Raw genomic sequence first — 25,666 nt, 5'->3', positions numbered from 1 at the left:
TCTCAAAGAGGAATTCAGCATGCATTTTGAAGTAAAATGTGAGCTCCACAACTACTAACAAAAGATTTGAATATGAAATTAACAGAATGAAAACTCAAAATGACATGAAGCTTTGTTCTGGTAGAATTATTCATTCTTTCAACATATGAGTCAATGTCCAGTAAATTCATGAAAATATAAATTAATTACTTACATTCAGTGCAGCTTCTGCATCTTCTAAAGCTGGTCTAGCTGCCTCCAATTTGGTCTCAGCTTTTACTTTTTCTGAATCAATTTCATCTACAATTTTTTGTGCTTTGTCTTTCACACCCTGGACTTCATTTTTCACTTTAGCTGCAGCTTCAGCACTTACTGTAACTTCTGCCAGCACCTAACATTAAGATTAAAAAAAATATATGAAAAAATGGAATGAATTAATACTTTGCAAATGCAATGACATCCAAATCTAAACTATTGTTTTTATTTAGCATTTCTTATACATGATCTATATATACATGATACACACACACACACACACACACACACACACACACACACACAATTATGCAAGAAATATACCTGGAACCACAGGACTTGATTTTGTTATCTGGGCAGGTATCCAAGAGTTAAAAAGCCTAATCCCAAATGTAGAAATTGTGCTTGGACATCACTGTGATTTCTATAATGTATACATATGCTTCATAAACCAATAACAGTTATTGACTCAAAGGCAGTGGCATGGTTAGATGGTTGGCAAGAATGGAATGTACAAAATTAAACAGAGACTTAAGAAAGATGCATGGAGAGATAAAGCAGAGTTAATTTGCTATACAGAAGACTGCTGTTGAAGAACAGTAAGGTCTCATTTTTTTATGGTCCAAACTGTAGATTGTCTCTTCAGAGGATTAGGAGAAATATTTTCCTTCTTTAAACTTAAGTGAAGCTGACAGAAAACAGGTAAATTATAACCACCGCAATCCACCCCCCCCCACACTGTTCTGTCACTTGGTAAAGTGAATGTATTTGCCACAACACAAATAAAGCCAGGTGCAACAAGACGTCTCTGCTGGCATAAGTATACCTTTGTTTATGAGAGATTTTGCCTTGGTTCTTCCAAGTTCAAGATGTTAAAAAGCCCGCATTTTTCTTGAATTCTTATTGTAGATTATCAAGTCTGCTTGATAATGGTATTCGTATCAATGGAACCCCCGACTTGATGAGCAGAGTCTCCAATTTAAAGTTAGCTTGCTTACACAGTTTGGATTCTATTCAATTTTATAGTTGCTTATTTGTTCATTTCTTTTTTTTCAAAATTGCAACAAAGAACACCAAAAACTGCAACAAAGATATTGGATTTACCCTAAGAACCTTGTCTGCCTATACCCTTAGACCATCATGGCTACAACCTACACCCCTGCAAAAGGTCACCAAACTTAGAAAGTCAAAGGTGACAAATATGAAAATTGCATGTTCTGCTTCCAAATTAATACCTATATCCTTCACACAAGCAATGTTGTCTACTTAAGTGGATAAAAGGGGTCAATGCTGAAGTAAAAGCAAAAACATGTTCCTCCTTTTCCTCCTTCCTTCAATATCTTAACTCAAGAAAGCACCTTCCATTCAGAGGTGTGAAGGTATCTTTCAGAGACTCAGCTAAACCACTTAACTAACCCACTTACCTGTAGCAACGTTTTCATTAAAACAGGATCAGGATATTTGTATTCCCTTTTATAAAGATGGTGTTTAATTGCCCTTAGGACTGTTTCGCATTAATTTTAGTCAGCTCAGGGAACAATTAACCCCTGGATTGTCCACACAATAAGATGTGTAAACTAGTTTTAAGCATCTTTTAGGCATCTTAGGGCTCAAACAGGAGCGCAGCTCACCACTGTAACTCAGAAGGCTTTGCAGGAAGTGTTCTGAGTAACCATGATCACCTGGACCAAACAGAAGTTCATTGTTGGTTCTCCAGGGAGGAGGGGAGTCTACCTGCTGGCTGTGAACCTGCAGCCAGTTTCACTCAGAAATTGCCCCTCCTCTCTCCCAGCTTGTCCCTGTTTCAAAATGAGGAGGGGGAGAGAGGAGAGGAACCTCATTTTAGGAGTTCCCCAGCCAGTGTTGAAGGCAGGGGTGGCTGTACTGAAGCCCTTCCACCTTGGGGGCCGGGGAGGGGGCTTCAATATACCCACCTCACCCTCCAGCAAGGGCTGAAAACGTCCCAAACTGAACTCCCTCCACTCCCTTTCCCCTCTCCCATTCTGAAAACAGCTCAAAGCTGGGAGGCAGCACAAAGCTGGGAGACAGAAGTTACAGAAGACCATACGCAGCGGAAGGCAGGGGGCTAATGGGGCACGCCCCTCCCAAATACAGGGCAGCAGTAGGGTCACAATGCAGCTTGGCCACGGGCTTCCCACAGCTGCAGCAGGAGTGGGGTGGGGCACACAGGCAGCAGTGAGTAAGGAAGTGGGGCTGGCACAGTCTGGGGCAGCCTAGGGCAGCTTGTCTGGGCACTGCGGCTCCTGCTGCTACGCACACCCCGGCAGGCAAGGGGGGCATGTGTCCCCAGATCTGCATGGCGCAGGGTAGAGTGCTGCTGCAGGCTGGGGCCAGGGTGTTGCTGGGCTCTTCCTGGAGAGGGGTGGGGCTTGGCCACCCTGTGCTTGGGGCAGGCAGCCATGGAACTGGGAGGGGGCTATAGAGGGGAGGGGCTGCAGCCACCCCAAAATTTGCTGTGGTCCCTCCACTCCCATCCCAGTGCCACTGCCACTTGCCCTGAGCACAACACAGCACAGCCTCCACCAGGAAGAGCCCGGTGCAGCCCCAGCCCACAGCAACAGCCTGCCCTGCCCCATGCAGATCCAGGGGCACATGCCCCCCCATGCCCTCCTGTGGCACATACAGTGGCAGGAACCACCCCCCTCCCCAAGCCCCAGATGAGCTGTGGCTTATTCCCGTGCCTTAGTCCCAGCCCCACTCTCTCCTCCCCTCCCCCCACAGACTTACCTGTTGGGAGGGTGCGCACGTGCTCAGCCCCCCCACCCCAATTTTTTTCTCCCTCCACCTATGCAGAAGACACTTTTGAAATATATTCATGTGACCACTCATGCAATGAAGGTTCAACATTTCGCCTGATGGGCCATTTTTAAAACAGTCTGCAGCCACACACTTGTGTTTGGTCACAACTATAGATTGCTTTCTGTGGCTACATCAGGTGAAAATTGTCACTTTTCTCTGTGCCCTTAAAGTTACACCATTCCAGGTCAGGTTTATGTCTGATCCATGTTGCCCAGCTTGTGTTTCACAAATGTGTGGCCACTCCCCAGAGACAAGCCGCCAAAGTTTCAGTCCTCCATCATCCCAGGATGCAGTGTCCACCTCCTGCCCCATCCTGTTCTGTGTAGGCAACTCACAAGGTAGCTCCTAGTCAGTCCCCTACTTGCCAGCTCTCTAGTGGCAAGTCACAGCTACATAGGTCAAGGAGAGTCAAAGAAGGTTTTTAGCCTGAAAGTGTAATTACTCTAAATTCAAACTAACACTAACAACAATCAACATTTAAGAACCTTAAAGTGTAACAAGTTCCTTATATATAATACACCAGACCAAGATCATGCAGAAATACTCGGATATTTTGAAATTATATAAGACAAACAACTGAAATTCGACCTTTCTTCCTGGATCTAGTATGCTACAGCTAAGAACTGAACAATGATAAATTTGCCTAACATAAAACTGACTCAGGCCACAAAAAGAAGTTCATTTCTATAAGTGCTGGGGAGCCCAGGGGATGATGCAGTGGGGCAAAGCCCCTGCTTACTCCATATACCTGGGACTTTGGTATAAGGAGTGGGACCTGGATTTGCTCTGCTACCCTTCGGAAAGCCTCCCTGGATTTGGTTCCCAACTAACTGGTTTCTCTTGGCCCTCCCCACTCCCTAACCCCTCCCCACTGCTTCTCACACTAAGAAGTCCAGTGTAAGAAGCATGCAGGGGGCTGTGCTGCTCCCTATTGGTCTGCTTCCAGCGTCTGGCAGTCGAGCAGAGGGAGTGATGTGGCAAAGCTTCTCACATCAGGAACTCTGGAGTGAGAAACAGGTGAGGAACAGCTGGTGGCTCCTCCTCCTCTCTCCTCCCAGTCTACAAAATAAGTGGGAGCAGCTACCCCTGAGCCTTCTTTAGAACTGGTCTTGTGGAGGCATGGGAGCCTTTCCCCCAGCTCCACTCCACCTGGTCCCCAGGAAGAGTTAAGCTGTGGAAAAGTGTGCAGGTATTCAGCTTTCTAACAGAAACTCTCCTAGGAGACATTCCATACTTGTTCCTGGGTTATTTTACTCCTAGGGCAGCCAATTTTGCTCAGCCTGAACACCTGCATACTTGTAGTTTCTACTGGGAGAATGATGATTCTCCCAGAAGAAAAGGAATGTCTGCCTCAGCTACCAACGATTAACAAATTGCCTAATTAAACACATATATAAACCAAACTTTTACTATTAACAGCCGCAAGGCAAGTTGCACTACAAAGTCAATGAGACCAAAAATGAGCTCCAGTGCTCATGGAGATACAAAAAGAAATTGGGCATGTGAGGAGAATTATTTCTTATCTAGCCTTCCTACCACTTCTCTCCCTCATGAGTTTGACCGAACAGTGGCAGCTTTCAATTCTTTGGGCTTCTTCAGGAGATCCAGTAAGGCTAGGGACAGACATTACACATAAACTGGTTTAAATGATCAAAAAGTGGTTTAAACCTGTAACAGAACAGATGTTCAGTGCACATAAACCAGTTTGAAAATGGCTGAAACCACTTTGAGATAAACCTGGTTGCATGTAGTATCAGACTTAACTGATTTGGGTCAAACTGGTTTATTCAACATCTGTCCCAAACCCTTTCCTGGTTTAAGTTAAATCAGAGTCCCCCAGCATCCCAGAGGCTTTGCAGCCCTGGGAGGGGCTCTATGTTCCAGAGGGTTGGGATAGCCCCTCACCTCTGCTCCCTGGCGGGAGCTCCGGCAGAGACCGCAGGTACAGTGGCATCTGACTGGCCTCCTCCTGGCTCCCCATCCTCCCACCGCTCCCAGCTCAAGTGGGACTCCCCCTTCCCTCTGCTTTACACAGACACCTCTCAGCATTAGCCAGCATACCACATGCTGACTATGGTCTGGGCTGTGGGAAACAGGACAAAGGCAGATAGGACAGTGTTGGCTTAGGGCTTTTTGGAGTTAATTAATAGATAGCTGGTAATGTTCCTCCATTTCTTCCTTGGAAAAAGCTGTTTAAGAAGAGCTTAAACTAATGAGAGAGCATTTTGTTTTGTTTGATGGGCTGATAAATGCTAACAACTCCCTGTACAACTTCCTGCTGTGTAACTAAATGCTCTTATCAACAGCAAGGTGGGGATGGGGGAACATCTCCCTAACCAGATCATCCTGGTGGGCATAGCCACACTCCTTCCTCAGCTCAGCACTATCAATGGGAAGGGAGGGCTGCTCTAGCACCACTACCCCTACCCCACTTGGCTTCTAGCCTGAGCCACTGCAGGCATGTACCTGCATTTCTTCAGTCCAGAGGGGATATCTGAACAGTTACAAACTGGTTCAGCCTAGGCAGATTAGACTTACCTTCAAAGAGTGAATCAATTCAGATTCAGGCTTTTTGAATGTCTGTTCCTAGCCTGACAGATACTGTGGAAGATGTGCTGAAGAATCAGAATCATGTGCTGAGACCACACTCCCTTTCTGAACAACGGCATACACTATTTTCTTGTACTTATTACATGGAGAGGTTCCTGACGTGGGGAAGATTGTAGACCTTTTACACTATTGTAGTCCTCTAAGCTATTTTTTGCTACTTTTGTAATGGATATAGATCAGAAGTGGGTTTAACACTCCAGTACTCACTTTATCTGCTTTTATAGAAGCTGCAGCCAGTTCCTTCTCTTTAACTGCCAACTCCTGAGAGAGTTTAGCTACAGATTCACTGGCTTCCATCAGCTTAGAGAGACCTATCAAATATAATATAATAGCAATTCAGAAAGGTAAAGATTGATATTTTCTGCTAATGTTATCATTTATTATAGCTATGGATCCTAAGGATCTAATTTTTCCCTGAAATTTCTATACTCATTAACACCTGCATAAAATGAGACAAAAGACATAAAAATAGCATTCTGATCTGATTGTGCTTTATATTTATTTTTCACAAGTGCAAATGGTTGTTTTGAAGCATAGGAGTGCTTTCTCTGGTGGTCTTTTGCTGCTGTCACTTTGGACATGCAGGCTGCTGGGTTCTGTGCGTTCTGGAAGGTGGATGCTAGCAAGCAGCCTTCCAAATTCCATGGGTGATACAGAAAAAAGGACTTGACTTCATGTTCAGTGACAAAACTCAGGTACATTTACTGTCACTTGGTCAGTACACCAACTGGTTTGTTTAACAATCAGCCCAATTTAGTGAATCTTGCTTGTGACAGATAGTTACGCACTACATCAATCACGCTCCCCAAGGTAACTATGAAAAACGAATCTAGTAGCCCTTGTATTTATACCCAAAATACCTTAATCTCACACCAAGTTTATCTGTCTACATATTGAGATGTTTATTTCTACTTGTCTCTTTCACCAAGCCTGCACACCTGCATTTTCAGTTTTTATCTCTGCCTCATTAATGTGTTCTTATTTTTATATTACTTCTTGAGCTATTCAGTTACTGTTTATGCTTCTCCCTTCTTTGAGTCAGTTTTTCACTCATTAGTGTGTTTTTATTTTTTACATTTTTTGTTAGGACATACAGCAGTCATGTGGCCTGTTCTTCCTGAGCTCCTTTTCAGATCTTTAGCTTAACTATAGCTTAGCATAACTGGAACTCCTACATAAATGATGGCATGAGGCACAAGACAACAGACAAACTAGCCTTGATTTTCATGGATGGGACATTACTAACAATGAAAAACTATCCAGGCATATATTATATATTACCTTTCTGGACTTCAGCAAGGCCTTTGACACCATCTCCCACCCCATCCTCATTAAAAAATTGGGCGACTGTGGCATTGATGCCTACACAGTCAGATGGATTGCAGATTGGCTGAAGGGTCGCACTCAGAGAGTGGTGGTGGATGGGTCATATTCGACCCGGGGAGAAGTGATCAGCAGAGTCCCCCCGGGCTCGGTTCTTGGGCCCGTGCTGTTCAATCTCTTTATCAGCAATTTGGATGACAGGGTGAAAAGCACCCTATTTAAATTCACTGATGACACCAAAATTTGGGGTGAGGTAAGCACACTAGTACGGAGGGAAAGACTGCAGCAAGACTTGGATAGGTTACAGGGGTGGGCTAGCAAAAACAGGATGCGCTTCAATACTGACAAGTGCAGGCTGCTGCACTTGGGCAGTAGTAACCAGCAGCACACTTATAAGATGGGGTCAAGCACAGAAGCAGAAAGGGATCTTGGAGTCATTACTGACTCCAAGATGAACATGGGCCAACAATGCGAGGTCACGGTTGGCAGGGCTAACCGCACCTTTTCATCCATCCACAGGTGCATCTCTAGCAGGGACAAGGAGGTGATCCTCCCCCTCTATGCAACACTGGTCAGGCCACAGCTGGAGTACTGTGTCCAGTTCTGTGCGTCCCACTTCAGGAGGGATGTGGACAACACTGAGATGGTCCAGAGGAGGGCCACCTGAATGATCCAGAGACAACAGGGCAGACCCTACAGTGAGAGACTGTGGGACCTGAACCTGTTCAGCCTTCACAAGAGAAGGCTTGAGGGGGGACCTGGTGACCATCTATAAACTCACTAGGGGGAACTAGAAGGGTTTGGGAGAGACCTTGTTTCCCCTAGCACCCCCTGGCATAACAAGGAATAACGGCCACAAGTTGTTGCAGAGTAGGTTTAGATTAGACATCCGTAAGAACTACTTCACAGTTAGGGTGACTAGGATCTGGAACCAACTTCCAAGGGAAGTGGTGCTGGCTCCTACCCTTAAGAGGAGGCTTGATGCCTACTTAGCTGGGATCATTTGAGTCCAGTTTTTTCTGCTGCCCAGGCAGGGGGTCGGACTTGAAGATCTACAAGATCCCTTCCGACCCTACTTCTATGATTCTATGATTAATTTAATGGGTTAAAATACGATATGGAGAGGCAGATAAGAAAATAAAGCATCTCAAAGAACTCCAGTTAATGTATCAGTAACTCTTCCCTTTAAATGCTTGTCTATATGTGTATTTTACTCTACTGATTTCCAAACAGAAATCTAACTTGAGATCACGAATTCTCAAAGACTTGTGTGTGGCACCTCATGGCACCCTTAAAAGGATCTCACAGCATGGCTAGGTACCATGGCACCCTGGTTTAGATTCACTGTTCTAATACAGTAGAACCAAGATAATTCATATCCAGGTGAATCACAATATGCTTAATTTACAATTGGTTGCTGAATTAAGAACAAGCCATGCATATTTGGTGAAGCTTTTACTTCAAAACAGCACTCTTGCAAATAAACGCCATAGCAACTGGATCACCTCACCAGACCCACACAGCTATTTGATGCAGCATCATAAACAATATTCCCAGAAATTTCATTTCAGTTTCATATTTACAAAATGGCCTTAATAATACATTACCTTACAGGGTAATTCTGAAAATAAATCATACAGTATTTGTGAAGATATTTGTGATGACTGCCATAATGCAGGAGTAAATTAATAAACCTATGTTCAGAGAGGGGTTTCAACAGCACGCAGTATATAAAACATTGGGCCACACAATGATAAACAAAGATAGATATAGAATATCTGCCAATTAAGTGAACATTATCCTTAATGTGCAATAAATGAAGTAGATGTATCATAGAAAAAATTGCATGTAGTCATGCAATTAAAGACTATATCATAAATCATGACTAAATCATATATTATGAATCATAAGATCATAAGAAAGTAGGGCTGGAAGTAAACTTACAGGTTAGGGACAGAACTTACACATAAACCAGTTTAAGTGATCAGAAACTGGCTTAAATTTGTAATAGAATGGAAGCTTAGTGCACATAAACCAGTTTCAAAATGGCTGAAACTGGTTTAAGATAAACTGGGTTGAATATAGTATCTGACTTAACTGATCTGGCTCAACCAGTTTATGAAACTTCTGTTCTAGTCCCCTTCCTGGTTCAAGTTAAATCAGAGTCCTCCAGTATCGTAGCATTTTGCAGCCCGGGGCTGTGCTGTGCTGCCTGCTCCAGAGAGCAGGGCTGGCCCTACCCCTCTGCTCGCTAGCTGGAGTAGTGAGAGCTGGCTGACGAGAGGGGAGGGGGTGGCAAGCCCAGCTGGAGATGCAGCCCAGTCTGAAAGTGGGAGGGACTGCCCCCTCCAGGCAAAGCCCAGCTGTGGTCTGTAGCCAAGGGAGGGAGTTAAACACCCCTTCCCCTGTTCAAACTAACTGCTGGCTGCAACTGTGAACTACAAATCCCAAAAGCATCTGGAAGCAGGAAGAGGAAATGATGAACAATGCTGCGGAGTGCTGCTCTTATACTTCTGAACTGCAAATCCAAGACCTCAGGGGCAGCAGGAAGAAGTGAACACACAAACAGAGAGCCATGCTGCAGTGCCTCCAGGCAGCTGGCCTGAGATACTGCAGGCATGTGGCTGCATTTCCTGAATCAAAGGTAAGTGTCTGTTCAACTCTGTTTTAATTTAATTTGTGCAGTTTAAACTAACCTGCAAAGAGTGAATTGATTCAGCCTTGGGCTTTTTGGTTGTCTGTACCTAGCCATGAGGTCTAGACTAGCCCTGCGCTTAAGGCAGAATTATCCCTGACTAAACCATCCCAGCCAAGTGTCTATTCAACCTACCCTTGACAATTTCCAGGGATAGAGATTCCAAAATTACTCTAGGTAGCCTGCTCCAATGCTTGAGCACCCTCAGAAAGTTCCATCTTCAACCTAAAATTTCCTCTGCAGCAGCTTGAAACCATTGCTTCTACTCCTGTCCCCTACAGCCACTGAGAAAAGCCCATCTCCACCCTCTCCATAATCACCTTTCAGCTATTTGAACATTTTTTTCAAATCGTGTCTTCTTTTCTCCTGACCCTAGTTCTTTCAACTTTTCTTCGTAAGCCTTGCCTCCTAGGCCCCTAATCATTTTTATCACTCTTTGCTATAATCTTTGCAATCTGTGGGATTTAAGAATGGGCACAGTACTCCAGGTGAGGCCAAACAGAGCAGAAAAATCACTTCCATTGATTTGCAAGTGACACTCCTGTCAATACAACCCATTTTACTGTTGGCCTTTTTTGCAATAAGAGCACACTGTTGGCTATTATTCAGCTCATGGCCTCAGGAACTTCTCTGCTGTACTACAGCTTAGCCAATCATTCCTAATCTGTATTTGTGCATGCAATTATTCCATTCCAAATGCAGAACTCTGCACTTGTCCTCACTGAATCTCAGCTCACTGATTTTGAATAATTTTTCCAGTCTATCCAGGTCATTCTGGATCCTAGCCCTCCCCTCCAAAATGCCTGCAGCTCCACCCAAGTTGGTGTCATCTGCAAATTTATTAAGAATCTACTCAATTCCATCATCCATTAATAAAGATGTTAAACAATACTGGACGAAGGACAGAATCCTGGGGAGCCCCACTTGATACCTCCTTCCAACTAGACACTGAGCCACTGAGGACTACTCATTGAGCAAGATGATTCAACTATTTTACACTACTTTAATCTAGTCTTATATTGTTAGCTTGTTAATGAGAATGTCATGGATGAGTGTCATACTAGCAAGGTTTTTATCACATCCACTGTTCTCCCTCATACACAGAGCCTGTCACCTTATCACAAAAGAAAATCAGGTTGGTCAGGCATGACTCACTCAATTACTCAATTAGTGAATCCATGTTGGCTACTCCTGATTACCTTGTACTCCTTAAGGTGCTTCACAATAGATTATTTGAGGAGCTTTGCAGGTATTGAGGTCAGATCATGCATATACATGCATATAAACAAGGAGATAGATTCAAGTAGCAAAAGCAGCCTCAAATTTGGCCATTTCCAGCTTTGAAGCAGTTCATTGTCATCTTGAATATTCAATTAATGAAGACTGGAATTTTTTTTAAAAAATTGAAAAGAACAAATTTCATTATTGTATTGACAATCCCATGTTCCATCAGCAATATTGAAACCTCTAGATCATGGGTATCAAACTCATCATAACCCACAGGCTGCATGTGGAGCACAAAGCTGGCCAGCAGCTGGACTTGGTGCACAGGCAGGTGTTGCATGACATGTGTAGCACATGCACTGGCTCATTGAATCATGAGTGTATGCCAGACTGCCTCCACGTGCAGCATGCAGGGGTCCGGATGGCACATGCTGCATGTGGGGCCGGCCAGTCCAGGGCATGCAATGTGCAGGTCCAGTCCGAGATTTACACTCAGCACCACAGGCTGGATGATGTGGCTTTGTAGGCTGGATCCACCCCATAAGCCATATCTTTAACATCCCTGCTTAGATCATCCTCACTTGAGGCAAATATTTAACATGGACAATTTCATTCTGAATGGTAAAGTTCTTACAAAGTTACAAGCAAATGAAAACAGAGTCTTGTAATGAGAAATATGGGTCAGTCTTAATAATAAATAGCATTACCTGTTTTAATTATAATAATGAACTTAAGGAAGTTCTTTTATAAACTATTACAGGTATCAGCAGCAGAGGCAGCAAAAGCCTATCACTTTCCTCATACTCTCAACTCCAGCCATATTTAAAATAGTAGGTGAAGTGGTAGGCAAAGCAATATCTTTGCCCTGAAGTCCCACTACTAATGCAGGAACTTCATGAAAAAGTGAGGTAACTTTATGCTGCCTTTTTTAAATCTAAGCCAATTAGAAAGGTGTTATTTCTGGCTATTTTCAACTTGTATTTTCTGTTACAAAAGGTAAACTGAAAATATTAAACATTTTATTTTCTTACAGAGAATGGTCAAATAGATTATTAAACCACTTTTTAATGTTTGTCTGTGCCTTTTTCAGACCAATCAATTTGGCCATATTATGAACACATATTTATACATGTTAAACTTGTAGAATTCTAGTTTGGGCTACTGGATTTATCTTAAATGATCAGTGAATAAGATACCGCACTATAAAAACACATCTGAGATCGCATATGAGAAGTTATCTTTAACCCCTATCCATCATACCTATTTGCATGCGTTCAGCTTGTTCATTAATATTTTCTAGCTTATCAGCATAAACTTCTTTATAACCATTTATGAAAGAGAGATAAGATTTGGGTGTAACATGTGCTCTTCTTCGATATCTGAAAGACAGAATATCAATAGCTCTTATTTAATATAGAACAATATTGTGGCTTTCATTTTTTGCTTTAAATATAGGTTTTACAAAGTAGATCTTAATTGTAATGTAATTACTGTTAAAAATATAGGGAAAAAAGCATTTAAATGAAGTAAAAAATCCCAGTATTTCTTTAGAATAACGATGACAATTAAAACTTATGTCCAGTTACCCATAAAAGCTATATTAAAATTTATTCTATCCTTTTCATTCTTATACAGTGAGAAAAAAGGTAACATAGCTGTACTATCCTTGCAATTAGTGTTTATGGACTTTGTGTTTATTGGCATACTACTTTCACTTCTGTAAACTGGGAAAGCTGATTATAACTTCATCTATTACAATGACATAAAACAATTGGTGACAATATTTTGTAGTTATTTAACTATTCCACTTTCATAAAATGTTACCTCTGAAAATAATTATCACAGCTCTCAGAAACTATATCATGGAAGAGGCCCATAGTTTCTACTACACGTGCTTTAACTGAAGTGGAACAGACCATGTTAAATTCTGAAAGAAAATAACTAGCTACAGCAACAAGAGCTTCCTTAGGCCACCGATTAAACCAGTCCATAGTGCAGCCTGATATCAGACCAGGAAATTTCAAAGAACGAGCACGAAACTTCTCGCCTACCTAAAAAGAGTGAAAATTTTAAAACAATGTTTAATATAGAATACCAGATACCAAATACAAGTCTTAAAAATGTTATGCATATAAAAGAATTATCTTAGTTTGGTTTTTGTTAATGTTGTTGTTACCCTTATAACTTTATGCATAGGCTAGGTACAGACATTCAAAAAACCTGAGGCAGAATCAGTTCAATCTACACAGGTTTCTCTAAGGTGCGTAGATTGAATCATGAGTGAAAAGAACACACATTCATTCGTTGATTAGGACAGGCATGCTGATGTCTTCACTGGCCAAGGCCAGAAGGTGGGGGCACTCCTGCATACCTCCCAAAGTGCAACAGATTGCTAAGGGCAGTTGAGTACAGCTGAGCTGGGGCCACCCTGATCAGCTGTCAAACACACAGCTCCAACCCCTACTGCCACTGTGGATCCTCCCCTGTGCCCAGCCCTAGTTTTCCAGGAAAGTCCCAGAGCATGTCATCATGGCAAGTCACCCACTGCTGCTGTCACCCAAGCTACGATGGGAGCTGGCAGAGCTCACTGGAAGTGACAGCTATCAAGATGCACTGGGCAGCCCAGGAGGCTCGTGCCAGGGAGCAGAGACAGGAGCATTCCAAAGAAGAAAGGATCAGGCCCATTTGAGCTCGGCACCATCAGCAGACAAGAGGCCTGATACTTCCTTTTGTGGAGTGCTCTTTTCTCCACTGCCCAGTGTAAGGCTCCCAGGCAGCTCAGTGCATTTTTCTGGAGTTCTGCACTAGCAGCAGCTGGCAAGACCTACCAAGGTGCTCACTGCATCTTGCTGGAGCTCAGCACAGCAAGGTCTATGTTAAACCGGGTGCTGCCATTTTAAACCAGTCTATGTGCACTGAACTTCTGTTCTGTTACAGATTAAGCCAGTTTTCAGTCACTTATACCAGTTCATGTGTAATATCTGTACCTGGCTACAGTGTTTACCTTACTGCTGCATCCTATTTTATTTAGCTACCTTGAAATCCTCAATATTATCAACAAAATAAGAAGCAACTACTTCAGATGAGCAGAACCTTAATTTCATTTAAAAGGTAAAGTTTTTCATCTGCTCTGGTATGCTTCAAGGGTTCCTGTTTATCTGCCAAGCAGCAGTGACTTCACAAAAATCTAAAACAATTAAAGAAGCTTCATTTGCTGTTTTATAGCAAAGTTTGCTACTGTTGAAGAAGAAAAACAAGAAAACCCTGAATAGTCTTTGCATATAAAAGATGATTCCACTTTAAACTGTTCTCTCTTTAAATTTTGGCAATTATTAATATTATTTGCACTAGCTCCACCAATTTTAGTATAGATTTTAGTCACATTTTTATTCATCTTTAAAGCTTATGTTTCTGTCTGTAACAATTCCCAAAATTATAAAAGTTGTATGATTACAATATATTTATGAGAGAATCTATTTATGGAAATAAACAAGGTAGTTATAAAAATAAAACTCACAGGAGAAAAGCAGAGAACTACATGCAAATTCTTCTTTGCCCGAGATATAAAATACTCATAAAGATTATCATATGTAGGAGGACTTCGAGGCAGCTCTTTTTTCATCACAGATATTAATCCTTGAGTGATTTCATCCAGTTCATCCCGAGCAAATAAATTAGAAATCTTTAAACAAAATCAAAATTGACATGATAAGAAATTGCATTAAATAATAATGATTACAGTTCATAATTATAATATATCACTGTCTTTCTCTAGTTGGTTTATCTAACATTATGCACAAAAAATTGGTTGATTTAGAAGCTTCTGGGCATGCACAGACACAGAAGAGATCCTGTTTGATGCTGGGGATATGCCTACATCCTTAGAGGGACTTGATTCATTGAGTGCACTTGGAGCAGAACTTGCTAACTTTGAGCTGAATTCAATACTGTCAAAGACTAGTGCTGGTGGCTGTACCACAATATATCTATGATTACAGCAATCATCTAGGAAATGGGAGACGTGGGTTTAGCCCTATTGAGTCTAAAGTGATTCGCAACGCCCATTTTTAATAAGAATGTTCTAACCAGTGGGTACAGAATAAGCTAATTAAAGCCATTGCCCACTCCTCCTGTTGATATTGGGCCATTGAGTGCAAAGAGTTAAGGATCACAGGAGTAGAAGCACAGTAAACAAGACAAAGTATGCCATGGTAATTTATGACCGCACTCTGAGTATTACAGTTTGTGCTATGACTGTAATTTCTATTTTTTAAGTAATGACTATGTAACATACAATGCACAGCATGTAAAAGGAGCAAATAAGAGAAGACCATCCCTCCATGGGTGAATGGTTACAGCCCACTGCTGGAAGGAGAAGCCATGGTTTCTTGTCTGTGCTCCAAAGACAAGTACTATACTTTTAAGACTCAAATACACCTTTGCAAAAGCACTGATCTAGATTCAGTTTTGCCCCACCAGACAGTCCCAAGATTTGCAGTATTTGGGATACAGATTCTTGTCTGCCCCATAAACTATTACCAGAATCAATGACAATCAATTAAGGAGGAACCAAGAGTTCTAGTTTTTTGTAAACCAATTAGGAACAAATACTGATGCTTCTGATTGGTAAAATACAGCTTGCTAGTTTGAGGCTCTAACCTCTCCTGAGGACAGCAAATTGTTAAGGTATTCCAGAAAAGCCTCATCTTTTATTTCACTATCAGTGAAAATGAAGGTAATGCCTTTTCCTTCTGCTCCAGCTACTTTATACAGCAGTTTTAAATCATCTGTAAGATTGCTCACATTATATGATCTATGAAAAATAACAGAAATCACAAATTAGCTGAAAATACAATATAGAATTACAGCACTTTCAGATTATAAGATCCACCCACTTTGACCAGGATACATTCCATCTTTCAGTTAGATCAATGGGAAGTCTCAGACCCTGACTTAGGAAAGTACTTAAGCATCAGCTTAAAAGTATTTTTCCAAAAAGGGATATTTTGCCAAATCAAGACCCTAGTGTAAAATCACCTGCAACCAATACTGTATAAGTTGATCACATCATTTTTTTTAATTTACTCCTTTTAAAGTGGTGGCTAAATACGGATTTTTTTTTAAAAAAAAAAAACATTAGTTTCTAGGTGTAAAAAAGGAAAGCAAGAAAAAAAATCAATTTCTTACCTAGTTAAAGTGATCTGAAATATCCTATATCCTGCTATAAAAGAGGCCAACCTTGAAAGACTCTGTTTTCCAGAACCACCAACTCCCACAAGTAAAGCATTTCCACATGCTGTCCGAATTATTCGTGAAATCTATTTTAAAAAATGAAGTTAATCAGTGCTGTTGTATTTGTTTAGTTATAGAAGAGTAACAGAATTAAATATTGGTTATATTTAGGGATGTACCAAAATCACAATGTCACAATTTCCAAGGAAAAAGCAAAATCAGGGATTTTCTGCAAAAATCAGAGAAATCTGTGAAAAAGGAGCCCCGCAAAAAAAGCCGAGAAAAGCTGGGCTCTGTATAAAAATAAAAGGGTTTTCTTTTTTTCCTCCTGATTAAGCTAGAATGGCCCTCATGCAGTCTCTCAGCCCTGCAACCTGGGTAGACAGGGACTGGCCTAGCCTTGATTTTTTTTCGCTGCAGCCACAGCCACAGTCACAGCCATCCAACCCATCTGGGCCCGTCACACTGTAAGTGGGTGCTGTGGAAGGTAGGGAATGGGATTGTGGAAAGTGGGGCTGGGCCAGGAAAGCAGAGCTGCGGTGGGGCAAGACAGGGCAGTATAGCTGGGTTGTGGTGGGGGGAGTGGGGCTAGGCCAAAAGGAGCAGAGCTAGGCCAAGGCGGGCAGGCAGGGAGGGGGCGCGTGGCTTGGCCAGGGCAGTGGCGTGGCAGTGACCCATCCACATGCATGCGTGGGGCCAGAAGGAGCAGGGTTTGGCCAGGAAAAGCAGAGCCAGGTTGGGGCAGGTGGGCAGTGTCACTTGGCTGGGGAGCAGCAGCATGGTGGCAGCCCATCTCTATGTCTGCAGGGAGTCAGGGGGGACTGTCCCACTCTCTGCCGCCATGTGGGGCTGAGTAGGGAGTGAGGACAGGCTGGGCCAGGGGGCAGTGGCAGCCCATGTGTCTACTGGCTGCTCCAGCCAATCAGAGGCATGGGGGGCAACCATATTTTGCCCATGAAACTGGACCTTGGAGCCACAACAAGTCCGTGAAATTTGGCCCTGGGCTCTGTGATTTGAGTCCATCCCTACATATATTATATTCCAAACTTATTTGACATCTCAGAGATCAGCAGAAGGATTCTTTGTTTTGCAGAGAGCTTTCTGTTCCAGAAAAGTTAGGAGGACCTGATTTCCAAATAAAGCAGTATTACATCCCCCCAAAAGCTATGTGAGACTTGCATGTAGAAACGTGGCATAGATCTTCTAATTCTTGAAGAACATGTGTGATTTCAAAATAAAACATATGTAGAATTTAAGACTGATACCCAATCTACCATGCAGGGCCATCATGCATGAGCTCTCCACATACTCATGGGTAGCACTGCAGGCTGGATGACTGCAGTGGGCTGGATCTGGATATGGGCTGGGGGGGGTCAAGCACCCCTGAACTATGCCATTTTGCATCAAATATATTTATGTAGCACTGTGTGTCATACATAAGTAAATAAAGGGCATATGATATTTACTCAAATATAAGATGACCTTGATGACACCCCCAATAATTAGATTCTATATATGGAAAATATATAATTTTGTTACGATTTTCCAGGTGTAGAATCTAATCATTGGGGGTTTGGCTTGAATCTGTTCCCATCCCACCACTACAGCAGGGAAAATAAAACCATGGCATCAGGTAGTACTCTTTTTGCCTCCCCCAGACTTCTCTCCCCTTGCAGCCCTTTCTCCCCATGCACCCCTCCCCTGCCACACTTATTGTCTGACCACGCTCTCTCTCCCTGAGCACATGGAATTGAAGAGCAAATTGGAAAACACTGAACTTAAACATAGCTGTAGTAATTTGCATATAGTACCCATAAACTTAGTTCATCCAAAATTGATGCATGTTACATTTTTTTGAAACTGCTGCAAATTTTAATACAAATACTCCATAAACACACTTTTAAGGAACACATTGGCATTTACTTATATATAGTACAAACAATACATGATATTAGTCCAAAGCCAAAAAGCTGAGGATTTACCACATAGTTCATTGGGCTGGGCCCTAGAACAGTCAACAGCATTTCAAGCCATCATGACCCCATACCTCAGTACTGCTCAGTATGTATGTGTATTCCAGACATACCTCCCCCACTCAGAGAGGATCCATGTGCTAATTAGCCTCCCATTCATGACTTGTCACAAGTCTTTGGATCGTCCAAAAATGTATATGTGGAGGCAGCAATGATGAGCATGATGATGCCAGAAAGCAGACAGGAGCAGAGGAGAAGCAGAGGACAGCAGGACCACAACAGCAGGCTGATCCACCAGGATTGGCATGGCAGGAAAATGTGGAAAAGACACTGAGAGAAGCTAGAGAGGAGTGAAGGATGAGGATAAAGACAACTTTAACCAGTGACAGGAGGCAGACAGGATCAACAATGAACAGATACGATATCTTGAAAAAGGTACTGTTTGAGATTTTGGAGGTGCAGGTGGGGCATCTCACCAGTCTGACTGCTTTCTTGAACCAAAAGATTTGGGACTTGATTTACTGAGACAGAGAAGGATATGAGATTTTTTGGAAGAAATATGCAGAGAAACATGGAGGGTCATGTCAGTAGAGAAAGTAGGGGACAAACATGTGGACATCAGCAGAAGGACCTATGAAATTTTAAGAAAAGTTCTGGGCACGGATAGGGACAGATACAGTGGAAGTGTTTGAGGAAATAGCAGAAACAGAAGAGACAGGGGCAGATTTTGCAAGGGAGGTTGTGATCATATTCTTTGAAAAAGGGGAGAAGGAACTCTTGAAAAACCAGACTGATTATGCTGTCTAATATGAACTATAAGTTAATGGCCAAGATGTTGGCTTTGAGGAGGAGAAAAAACCTCTATCAGATAATACAGGAAAACCAGGTATGCCAAGTACTAGGTAGAAGGATCTCCAAAGAAATCACTGTGATCAGAGGTAAACTGTCTCATGTCCAAGAGAGGCAAAAAAAAAAAAAAAAGGTAAAGCAAACCTAGGTTTAGAAAAAAGTATATGATAGAGTGGATCAAGCTTACATATTTGAGGAGCTAGGAAAATGGGGTTCCCCAAGAAATTAATATGCTGGATAAGTTTATTGTATAGACAAACAGAGTCAAGTCCAAATCCATGGGCACCTATGGATTCTTTAAAATCCATATGGGGTGAGAAAAGGGTGCCCCTGTCACCACTACTATTTGTGTGTGACATGGAACCATTAGCCCAAAGAATAAGAAAACAAAAGGTCATAAGCAGAGTAAAGATACTGGGATCGGGTGAGGTAAAATGTGTAGTATACAGGGATGATATAAATGTTGTAATTAGAGATAGACTTTCAATGGAAAGGGTGCTAAAACATACATCAGAATATGGAAAAGTAGTGGGGGTTAAACTAAATAGATCAAAAAGTATAATGAGAGTGGGGAACTGGAAGAATTTGGAGAAGCTGGGCCATCAAATAAAAGAGAGAGAAATCAGAGTGCTAGGGTTCTTGATGGATGCCAAAAAGAAAAGTAATACAGCATGGAAAAGGATTATGGCAAGGCTATGACAAATATTTTGGTTATAATTCAAAAGGACACTGTCCTTTGCTGGAAAAGTGGCAGTGTTTAAGGCTGTGCTACTGCTGATTATTCTGTATACAGGAATTGTGTTCACTGACATGGTGGCAGATAGCAAAAGTACAGAGGTAAATACGTATGTTCTTCTGGAACGCCAATAGAGAAAGGTTGGCTAGATCTGAACTGTACAAAGTAAGAGAGATGAAGGGATGAGGGCTGCCAGACTTGAGATTGTTCATCTATGAGAAATATGTAAGCGAGATATGCAAGGCTTATAGTTGGTTTGCATTACTGAGCACATGCTGCTTTTGGCCACAGTTTAAAAATAGACAATGTATTTAATGAAGCTTCTTTATATACAAATATAAAATGAGGGGCTTTTCCCACCTCCATGCTGATTGGAGGGGAAAAAAAAAATCTCATGTGGCATTCCAGTAAATACAGTATTATCATAACATATAGAGGTGGGAAGGCAGACTCACTCAAGTCAAAGAAGCCAGGTAGCCCTGCCAGTTACATAATACTTCAATATTCCATCTTGTGTAACGTGTTGAAAGGAACCATTTTCTTTTTTATACAACCTAAGGCTTGGCAATTTTTGCTGCTGACAAAGCATTAAAGCAGTCACTTACCATTATCTTATCACTTACCATTATCTTCTAATATATCTGCCACCGATGCTTCCTTTGATACAGTTATTTCTGAATGACTTCCCCACACATATACCTTTACATTAACTTAAAAGGCATTCCATATTCCATTCTTTACTGATTATTCTATCCTTTTTTAAACCTCATAGGTATTACTCATGTATATCTTGACATCAACGTTTAACTTTAAAAACTTACATTTCCAAGACAATGTAAACTAGGAAGCATGTTACATCCACCCTATAACTCATATACAAGCCTGGCTTCTATATCAAGGTGTCTGTATCCTATTCCTTCCTTCTAAGAGGATTTAGGTGTGCACACAATTACATTCTGTACAATATCTGATAGACTATTTGAATTCAGATTGCCATTCTAGTTCTGTAGTACAGGCGACTCATGAGTTTTATTCATCTAAACAAAATATGTTAAAAAAAACCCATCAACCTTAACAAGATGAGTCATTGCATCTTTAAAAAACACCAGATCGAGAAATGATCCCCTGATGCATTCATTGTAACTTTTTTGGTACGCTTGAAGTCTTTCGCACAGAAATTCAAAAGTGGGAATCTGAAAGAGAAAAAGTTAATTTTCATACATTAATTTAGGACTTTTGTGTATTTATTTCTCAGGTTTTAAAATTGTTTGGAGACTCCTCAGTGCTGTCTTAAAATGCAAGTAACTGTCCACAAAGAAACACAACATTGTTTCAATGGGTTCAACTAGGGAGAGTCATATATGTCTCTGACAATGGAGAACGGACTACATTGATAAGGTAGATTCCTTACCACATTTTAAGACTTTTTAAAAATGTGGATAAAATGACTGACCTGACAAATCTGGAAATGTATTCCCCAGAAATTCAGCACGTGTTTAGTAAAATTTCCATATAATGTGAACTCAGCAATATGCCACATGTAAAATAAAATACCTCTTCATACATTTTTGGTGCTTCAAATACAAAATCTTCAGGTTCTTCTCCAGTGGGTTCAGGCATTTCCCGTAAAAAATCTACAAAATATGGTTCATTCTGGAGAACTGATTCTAATCCTGCACCCATACATTCCTCAACTGCTCGAGAAATGGTTTTATCAAACCAAGCTACGTCTTCAGCAGTAATAAATCTACAAGATACAGATTAGTACAATTTAAAAATTGAAAGATTTTTAATTAAACACACGTAAAAATATTTAATAAAATACAGAACAGACAAATCAAAAAGCATTTAATGAATTATAAATTATATAATTATAGCTACAAAAGTGTAAGTGCTCTCATGTTTCACATGTACAAGAGTCATAGCCATTCAATATATTGTACAGGCATACCTCGGAGATATTGCGGGTTCGGTTCCAGACCACCGCAATAAAGCGAATATCGCAATAAAGTGAGTCACACGAATTTTTTGTTTTCCCGGTGCATATAAAAGTTATGTTTACACTATACTGTAGTCTATTAAGTGTGCAATATCCTTATGTTAATTAAAAAAATACTTTATTGCTAAAAAATGCTAACCATCATCTGAGCCTTCAGCGAGTCGTAATCTTTTTGCTGGTGGAGGGTCTTGCCTCGATGTTGATGGCTGCTGACTGATCAGGGTAGTAGTTGCTGAAGGTTGGGGTGGCTGTGGCAATTTCTTAAAATAAAACAACAGTGAAGTTTGCCGCATCAATTGACTCTTCCTTTCACGAAAGATTTCTCTGTAGCATGCGATGCTGTTTGATAGCATTTTACCCACAGTAGAACTTCTTTCAAAATTGGAGTCAATCCTCTCAAACCCTGCCGCTGCTTCGTCAGCTAAGTTTATGTAATATTCTAAATCCTTTGTTGTCATTTCAACAATGTTTACAGCATCTTCACCAGGAGTAGATTCCATCTCAAGAAACCACTTTCTTTGCTCATCCATAAGAAGCAACACCTCATCTGTTAAAGTTTTATCATGAGATTGCAGCAATTCAGTCACATCTTCAGGCTCCACTTCTAATTCTAGTTCTCTTGCTATTTCTACCACATCTGCAGTTACTTCCTCCACTGAAGTCTTAAACCCCTCAAAGTCATCCATGAGGGTTGGAATCAACTTCTTCCAAACTCCTGTTAATGTTGATATTTTGACCTCCTCCCATGAATCACGAATGTTCTTAATGGCATCTAGAATGGTGAATCCTTTCCAGAAGGTTTTCAATTTACTTTGCCCAGATCCATCAGAGGAATCACTATCTACGGCAGCTATAGCCTTATGAAATGTATTTCTTAAATAATAAGACTTGAAAGTCAAAATTACTTCTTGATCCATGGGCTGCAGAACTGATGTTGTGTTAGCAGGCATGAAAACAACATTAATCTCATTGTACATCTCCATCAGAGCTCTTGGGTGACCAGGTGCATTGTCAATGAGCAGTAGTATTTTGAAAGGAATCTTTTTTTCTGAGCAGTAGGTCTCAACAGTGGGCTTAAAATATTCAGTAAACCATGTTTCATAGTTTCTAGGGTCGGAAGGGACCTGAGCAGATCATCCAGTCCAACCCCCTGCCATGGCAGGAAAGAGCACTGGGGTCAAACGACCCCAGCAAGGTGCTCATCCAACCTCCTCTTAAAAAACCCCAGGGTAGGAGCCTGCACCACCTCTCTTGGAAGCTGGTTCCAGATCCTAGCTGCCCTGACCGTGAAGACGCGCCTCCTGATATCTAGCCTAAACCTACCCTCTGCCAGCCTGTGACCATTATTCCTGGTCACTCCAGGCGGTGCTCGGGGGAACAGCGACTCCCCCAATGCCTGCTGGTCCCCCCCCGACTAGTTTATAACAGGCCACAAGATCCCCCCTCAGGCTTCTCATGATTGGCCACAAGATGAACATGAGCCTGCAGTGCGATGCTGCGGCTCGTAAAGCAAGCAAAACGCTAGCTTGCATCCATAGATCCATAGATGCTTCTCAAGCAAATCCCGGGATGTCATTCTCCCCTTGTACTCTGCCTTGGTGAGGCCGCAGCTGGAGTACTGTGTCCAGTTTGGGGCTCCACAATTCAAAAAGGATGTGGAGAAGCTTGAGAGAGTCCAGAGGAGAGCCACACGCATGATCAGAGGTCAGGAAAACAGACCTTACGACGACAGGCTGAGAGCCATGGGGGTCTTTACCCTGGAAAAGCGCAGGCTCAGGGGTGATCTGATGGCCACCCATAAGTTTATTCGGGGTGACCACCAGGATCTGGGGGAGCGTTTGTTCACCAGAGTGCCCCAAGGGACGACAAGGTCAAACGGTCATAAACTCCTGCAAGACTGTTTCGGGCTGGACATAAGGAAGAATTTCTTTACTGTCCGAGCCCCCAAGGCCTGGAACAGCCTGCCATCAGAGGTGGTTCAAGCACCTTTGTTGAACACCTTCAAGAGCAATGTTGTAAACAGATGTCCTGTCATCCAGGCTTTGTTGTTCCATTTATAGAGCACAGGCAGAGTAGATTTAGCATAATTCTTAAGGGCCCTAGGATTTTTGGAATGGTAAATGAGCACAAACCTTCAATTTGTAAAAAACGCAATATCTGCGAAGCGCAATAAAGCGAAGCGCAATAAAACGAGGTATGCCTGTACTTTTACTTTGTCTTTCTTCCAGGGTTATGACAGACAATTTTATCAGATACATAAAAAGAAACAACTCACCAATGATTTTGTACATCTCTTTTTGCAATGGGATTTAGTGAAGTTATCAGGCAGCAAGGAGGAAATGCATACCTTGGACAAGATATACCAGCATAGAAATGACATCAATCTTCATTTTCCCCCCCTGCACTCAGTAGCCTCAGCAAGGGTTCAAGACTTCTGATGTGCCAGACAGTTTAAACCCCAGTAGGACTGTTTGGCATGGGGATTTAAATTCCCTAGGATGGGGAACCCTTCAACTTTCCCTGCTCCTGACTGGAACAGCACAGGCCAGTTGGAGACCCTGGGTTTCCCCTGCTGCCAAATTTTCAGACTCATAGGGATACCATGGGCCAGATAGCATGGCCCTGCACTCCATTGGATTACCTTTTTTGTGTACCAGATGGCACCTGCATTAAGCTCAGGACAACTTGCCTCCCTTCTGCGTATAGTTCGTCTCCACTAACATACAGTTACAGAGGAGATGCATAGGAAGATGGTGTTTTTGAAGGTGATTGATCCAAAGAGATAAAGACACTCGGGGGCCGGGGGGGGGCAGTTTTGTTGGACAAGAAGCTCAAGGGAGAAAATGCTGGAGGGTTTCATTTACTGGAGAATACAATAGGACAGGAAGAGGCATGAAACCAAAGGACAGAAAGGGAGAATGATTGGATCAGCAACATAAGTGAGGACAGGCTTCGGGGACAATAGAAGGAAGGAAGGAACATCAAAGTGTTTCCATATTGTTATCATTTTTTGATCTATGCACTTCACATAAATTCAGGGTCTTGGAGCCTGTTTCTCTTAGAAGAAAAAGCTGATGTTGAAATCAGGTAATTTCTCTGATGTGATCCAATTGCTAAATCTGGTTTTAATAAAATAAAGTCAAAGGTATTCGCTCATGGTTTATTCCTTCTTCCTGAAGTTTACAGACAAAGTCCAAGCTGGAACCTCATGCAAGTCAAAAGGCTGAGATAGTCCCTGAGATGTTGCAAATGCAGTTATACCTTTGGACAGAGGAATTTGCCCAATGAACGGGCTAATATTTCAGGTACAGTAGCCCAAAACCACAATTCAGGGTTCTTAACCAGAATGTTCTGCCTCTAGTTCTCTAAGGTTTTGTTTCAGCACATGAAGGGTGCTACCAATCATTTAGGTTGAAGTTACCTACAGTTATCAGCAGTTAGTTAAACTGCCCCTTCAAACTTATCAGTTAGGCTGTGTTAACAAAAGATTTTTTGATTCAGTGGGTGATTTGCGGGGAGGGGAGGGGAAATGGTTCAGGGGGATCCTAAAGTGTTGGGTTTCACCATTTTTGGTGAAATGGGAAAAAAAAAGAAAAAAAAAAAAAAGAAAAAAATATTTTGGATCCATCTGAAAAAAATGGGTTTTCATTTTGGCCACCCTATTTTGCCCCTATTTAATTCAATTTCAAAATAAAAATGCCATTTGAAATAAGAAGTTTAAATATTATATTTAAAACATTATAAAATAAAATAAGCATTTCAACATTTTCATTTTTCCCTCTGAGCTCTTCAATGAATTTGACAGAAATTCAAAAATAGTTCAGCCCCCCTCCCTGCATTTTGAAGGTAAATTTACTGTTTGCTAAAAAAAAAATTCCCAGGTGTATTCAGGAGAGCTGTCTTTTATGTAACTATTCACCTGTCCCAATTGGCCTCAGTCTTTGTTCTTCAAGAAGATTCATCTGGTCTTC

At 41.7% G+C, this 25,666-nt stretch overlaps 1 protein-coding gene and 1 long non-coding RNA gene across 4 annotated transcripts in view; one reads left to right on the top strand and one right to left on the bottom strand.

Annotated features, from left to right (window-relative positions):
* Nucleotides 1-25,666, bottom strand: part of DNAH8 (dynein axonemal heavy chain 8) — a 329,691-nt gene that overhangs the window by 94,315 nt on the left and 209,710 nt on the right. The window contains exons 60-68 of the mRNA XM_090046651.1: nt 21,251-21,443; nt 20,767-20,889; nt 16,094-16,224; nt 15,566-15,719; nt 14,424-14,588; nt 12,731-12,957; nt 12,167-12,285; nt 5,872-5,975; nt 194-370 (exon numbers count right to left, since the gene is read on the bottom strand). Coding sequence (XP_089902777.1) covers nt 194-370; nt 5,872-5,975; nt 12,167-12,285; nt 12,731-12,957; nt 14,424-14,588; nt 15,566-15,719; nt 16,094-16,224; nt 20,767-20,889; nt 21,251-21,443 — 1,393 coding nt within the window. The remainder of the gene's footprint in view (nt 1-193; nt 371-5,871; nt 5,976-12,166; nt 12,286-12,730; nt 12,958-14,423; nt 14,589-15,565; nt 15,720-16,093; nt 16,225-20,766; nt 20,890-21,250; nt 21,444-25,666) is intronic.
* The window catches only part of LOC149873534 (uncharacterized), a 69,557-nt gene continuing 53,347 nt past the window's right edge, over nt 9,457-25,666 (top strand). For 2 of the 3 annotated variants that reach the window (XR_016442261.1, XR_016442260.1), the window contains exons 1-2: nt 9,457-9,631; nt 24,875-25,000. This is a non-coding gene — a long non-coding RNA (uncharacterized LOC149873534). The remainder of the gene's footprint in view (nt 9,632-24,874; nt 25,001-25,666) is intronic. The other variant, XR_016442259.1, reaches the window with a different exon arrangement.

The sequence above is a fragment of the Crocodylus siamensis genome, chromosome 1, assembly GCF_052110815.1.
Source record: "Crocodylus siamensis isolate JL-2025a chromosome 1, ASM5211081v1, whole genome shotgun sequence".
Lineage (NCBI taxonomy): Eukaryota > Metazoa > Chordata > Crocodylia > Crocodylidae > Crocodylus > Crocodylus siamensis.
This window is presented reverse-complemented; position numbering and strand designations above follow the sequence as displayed.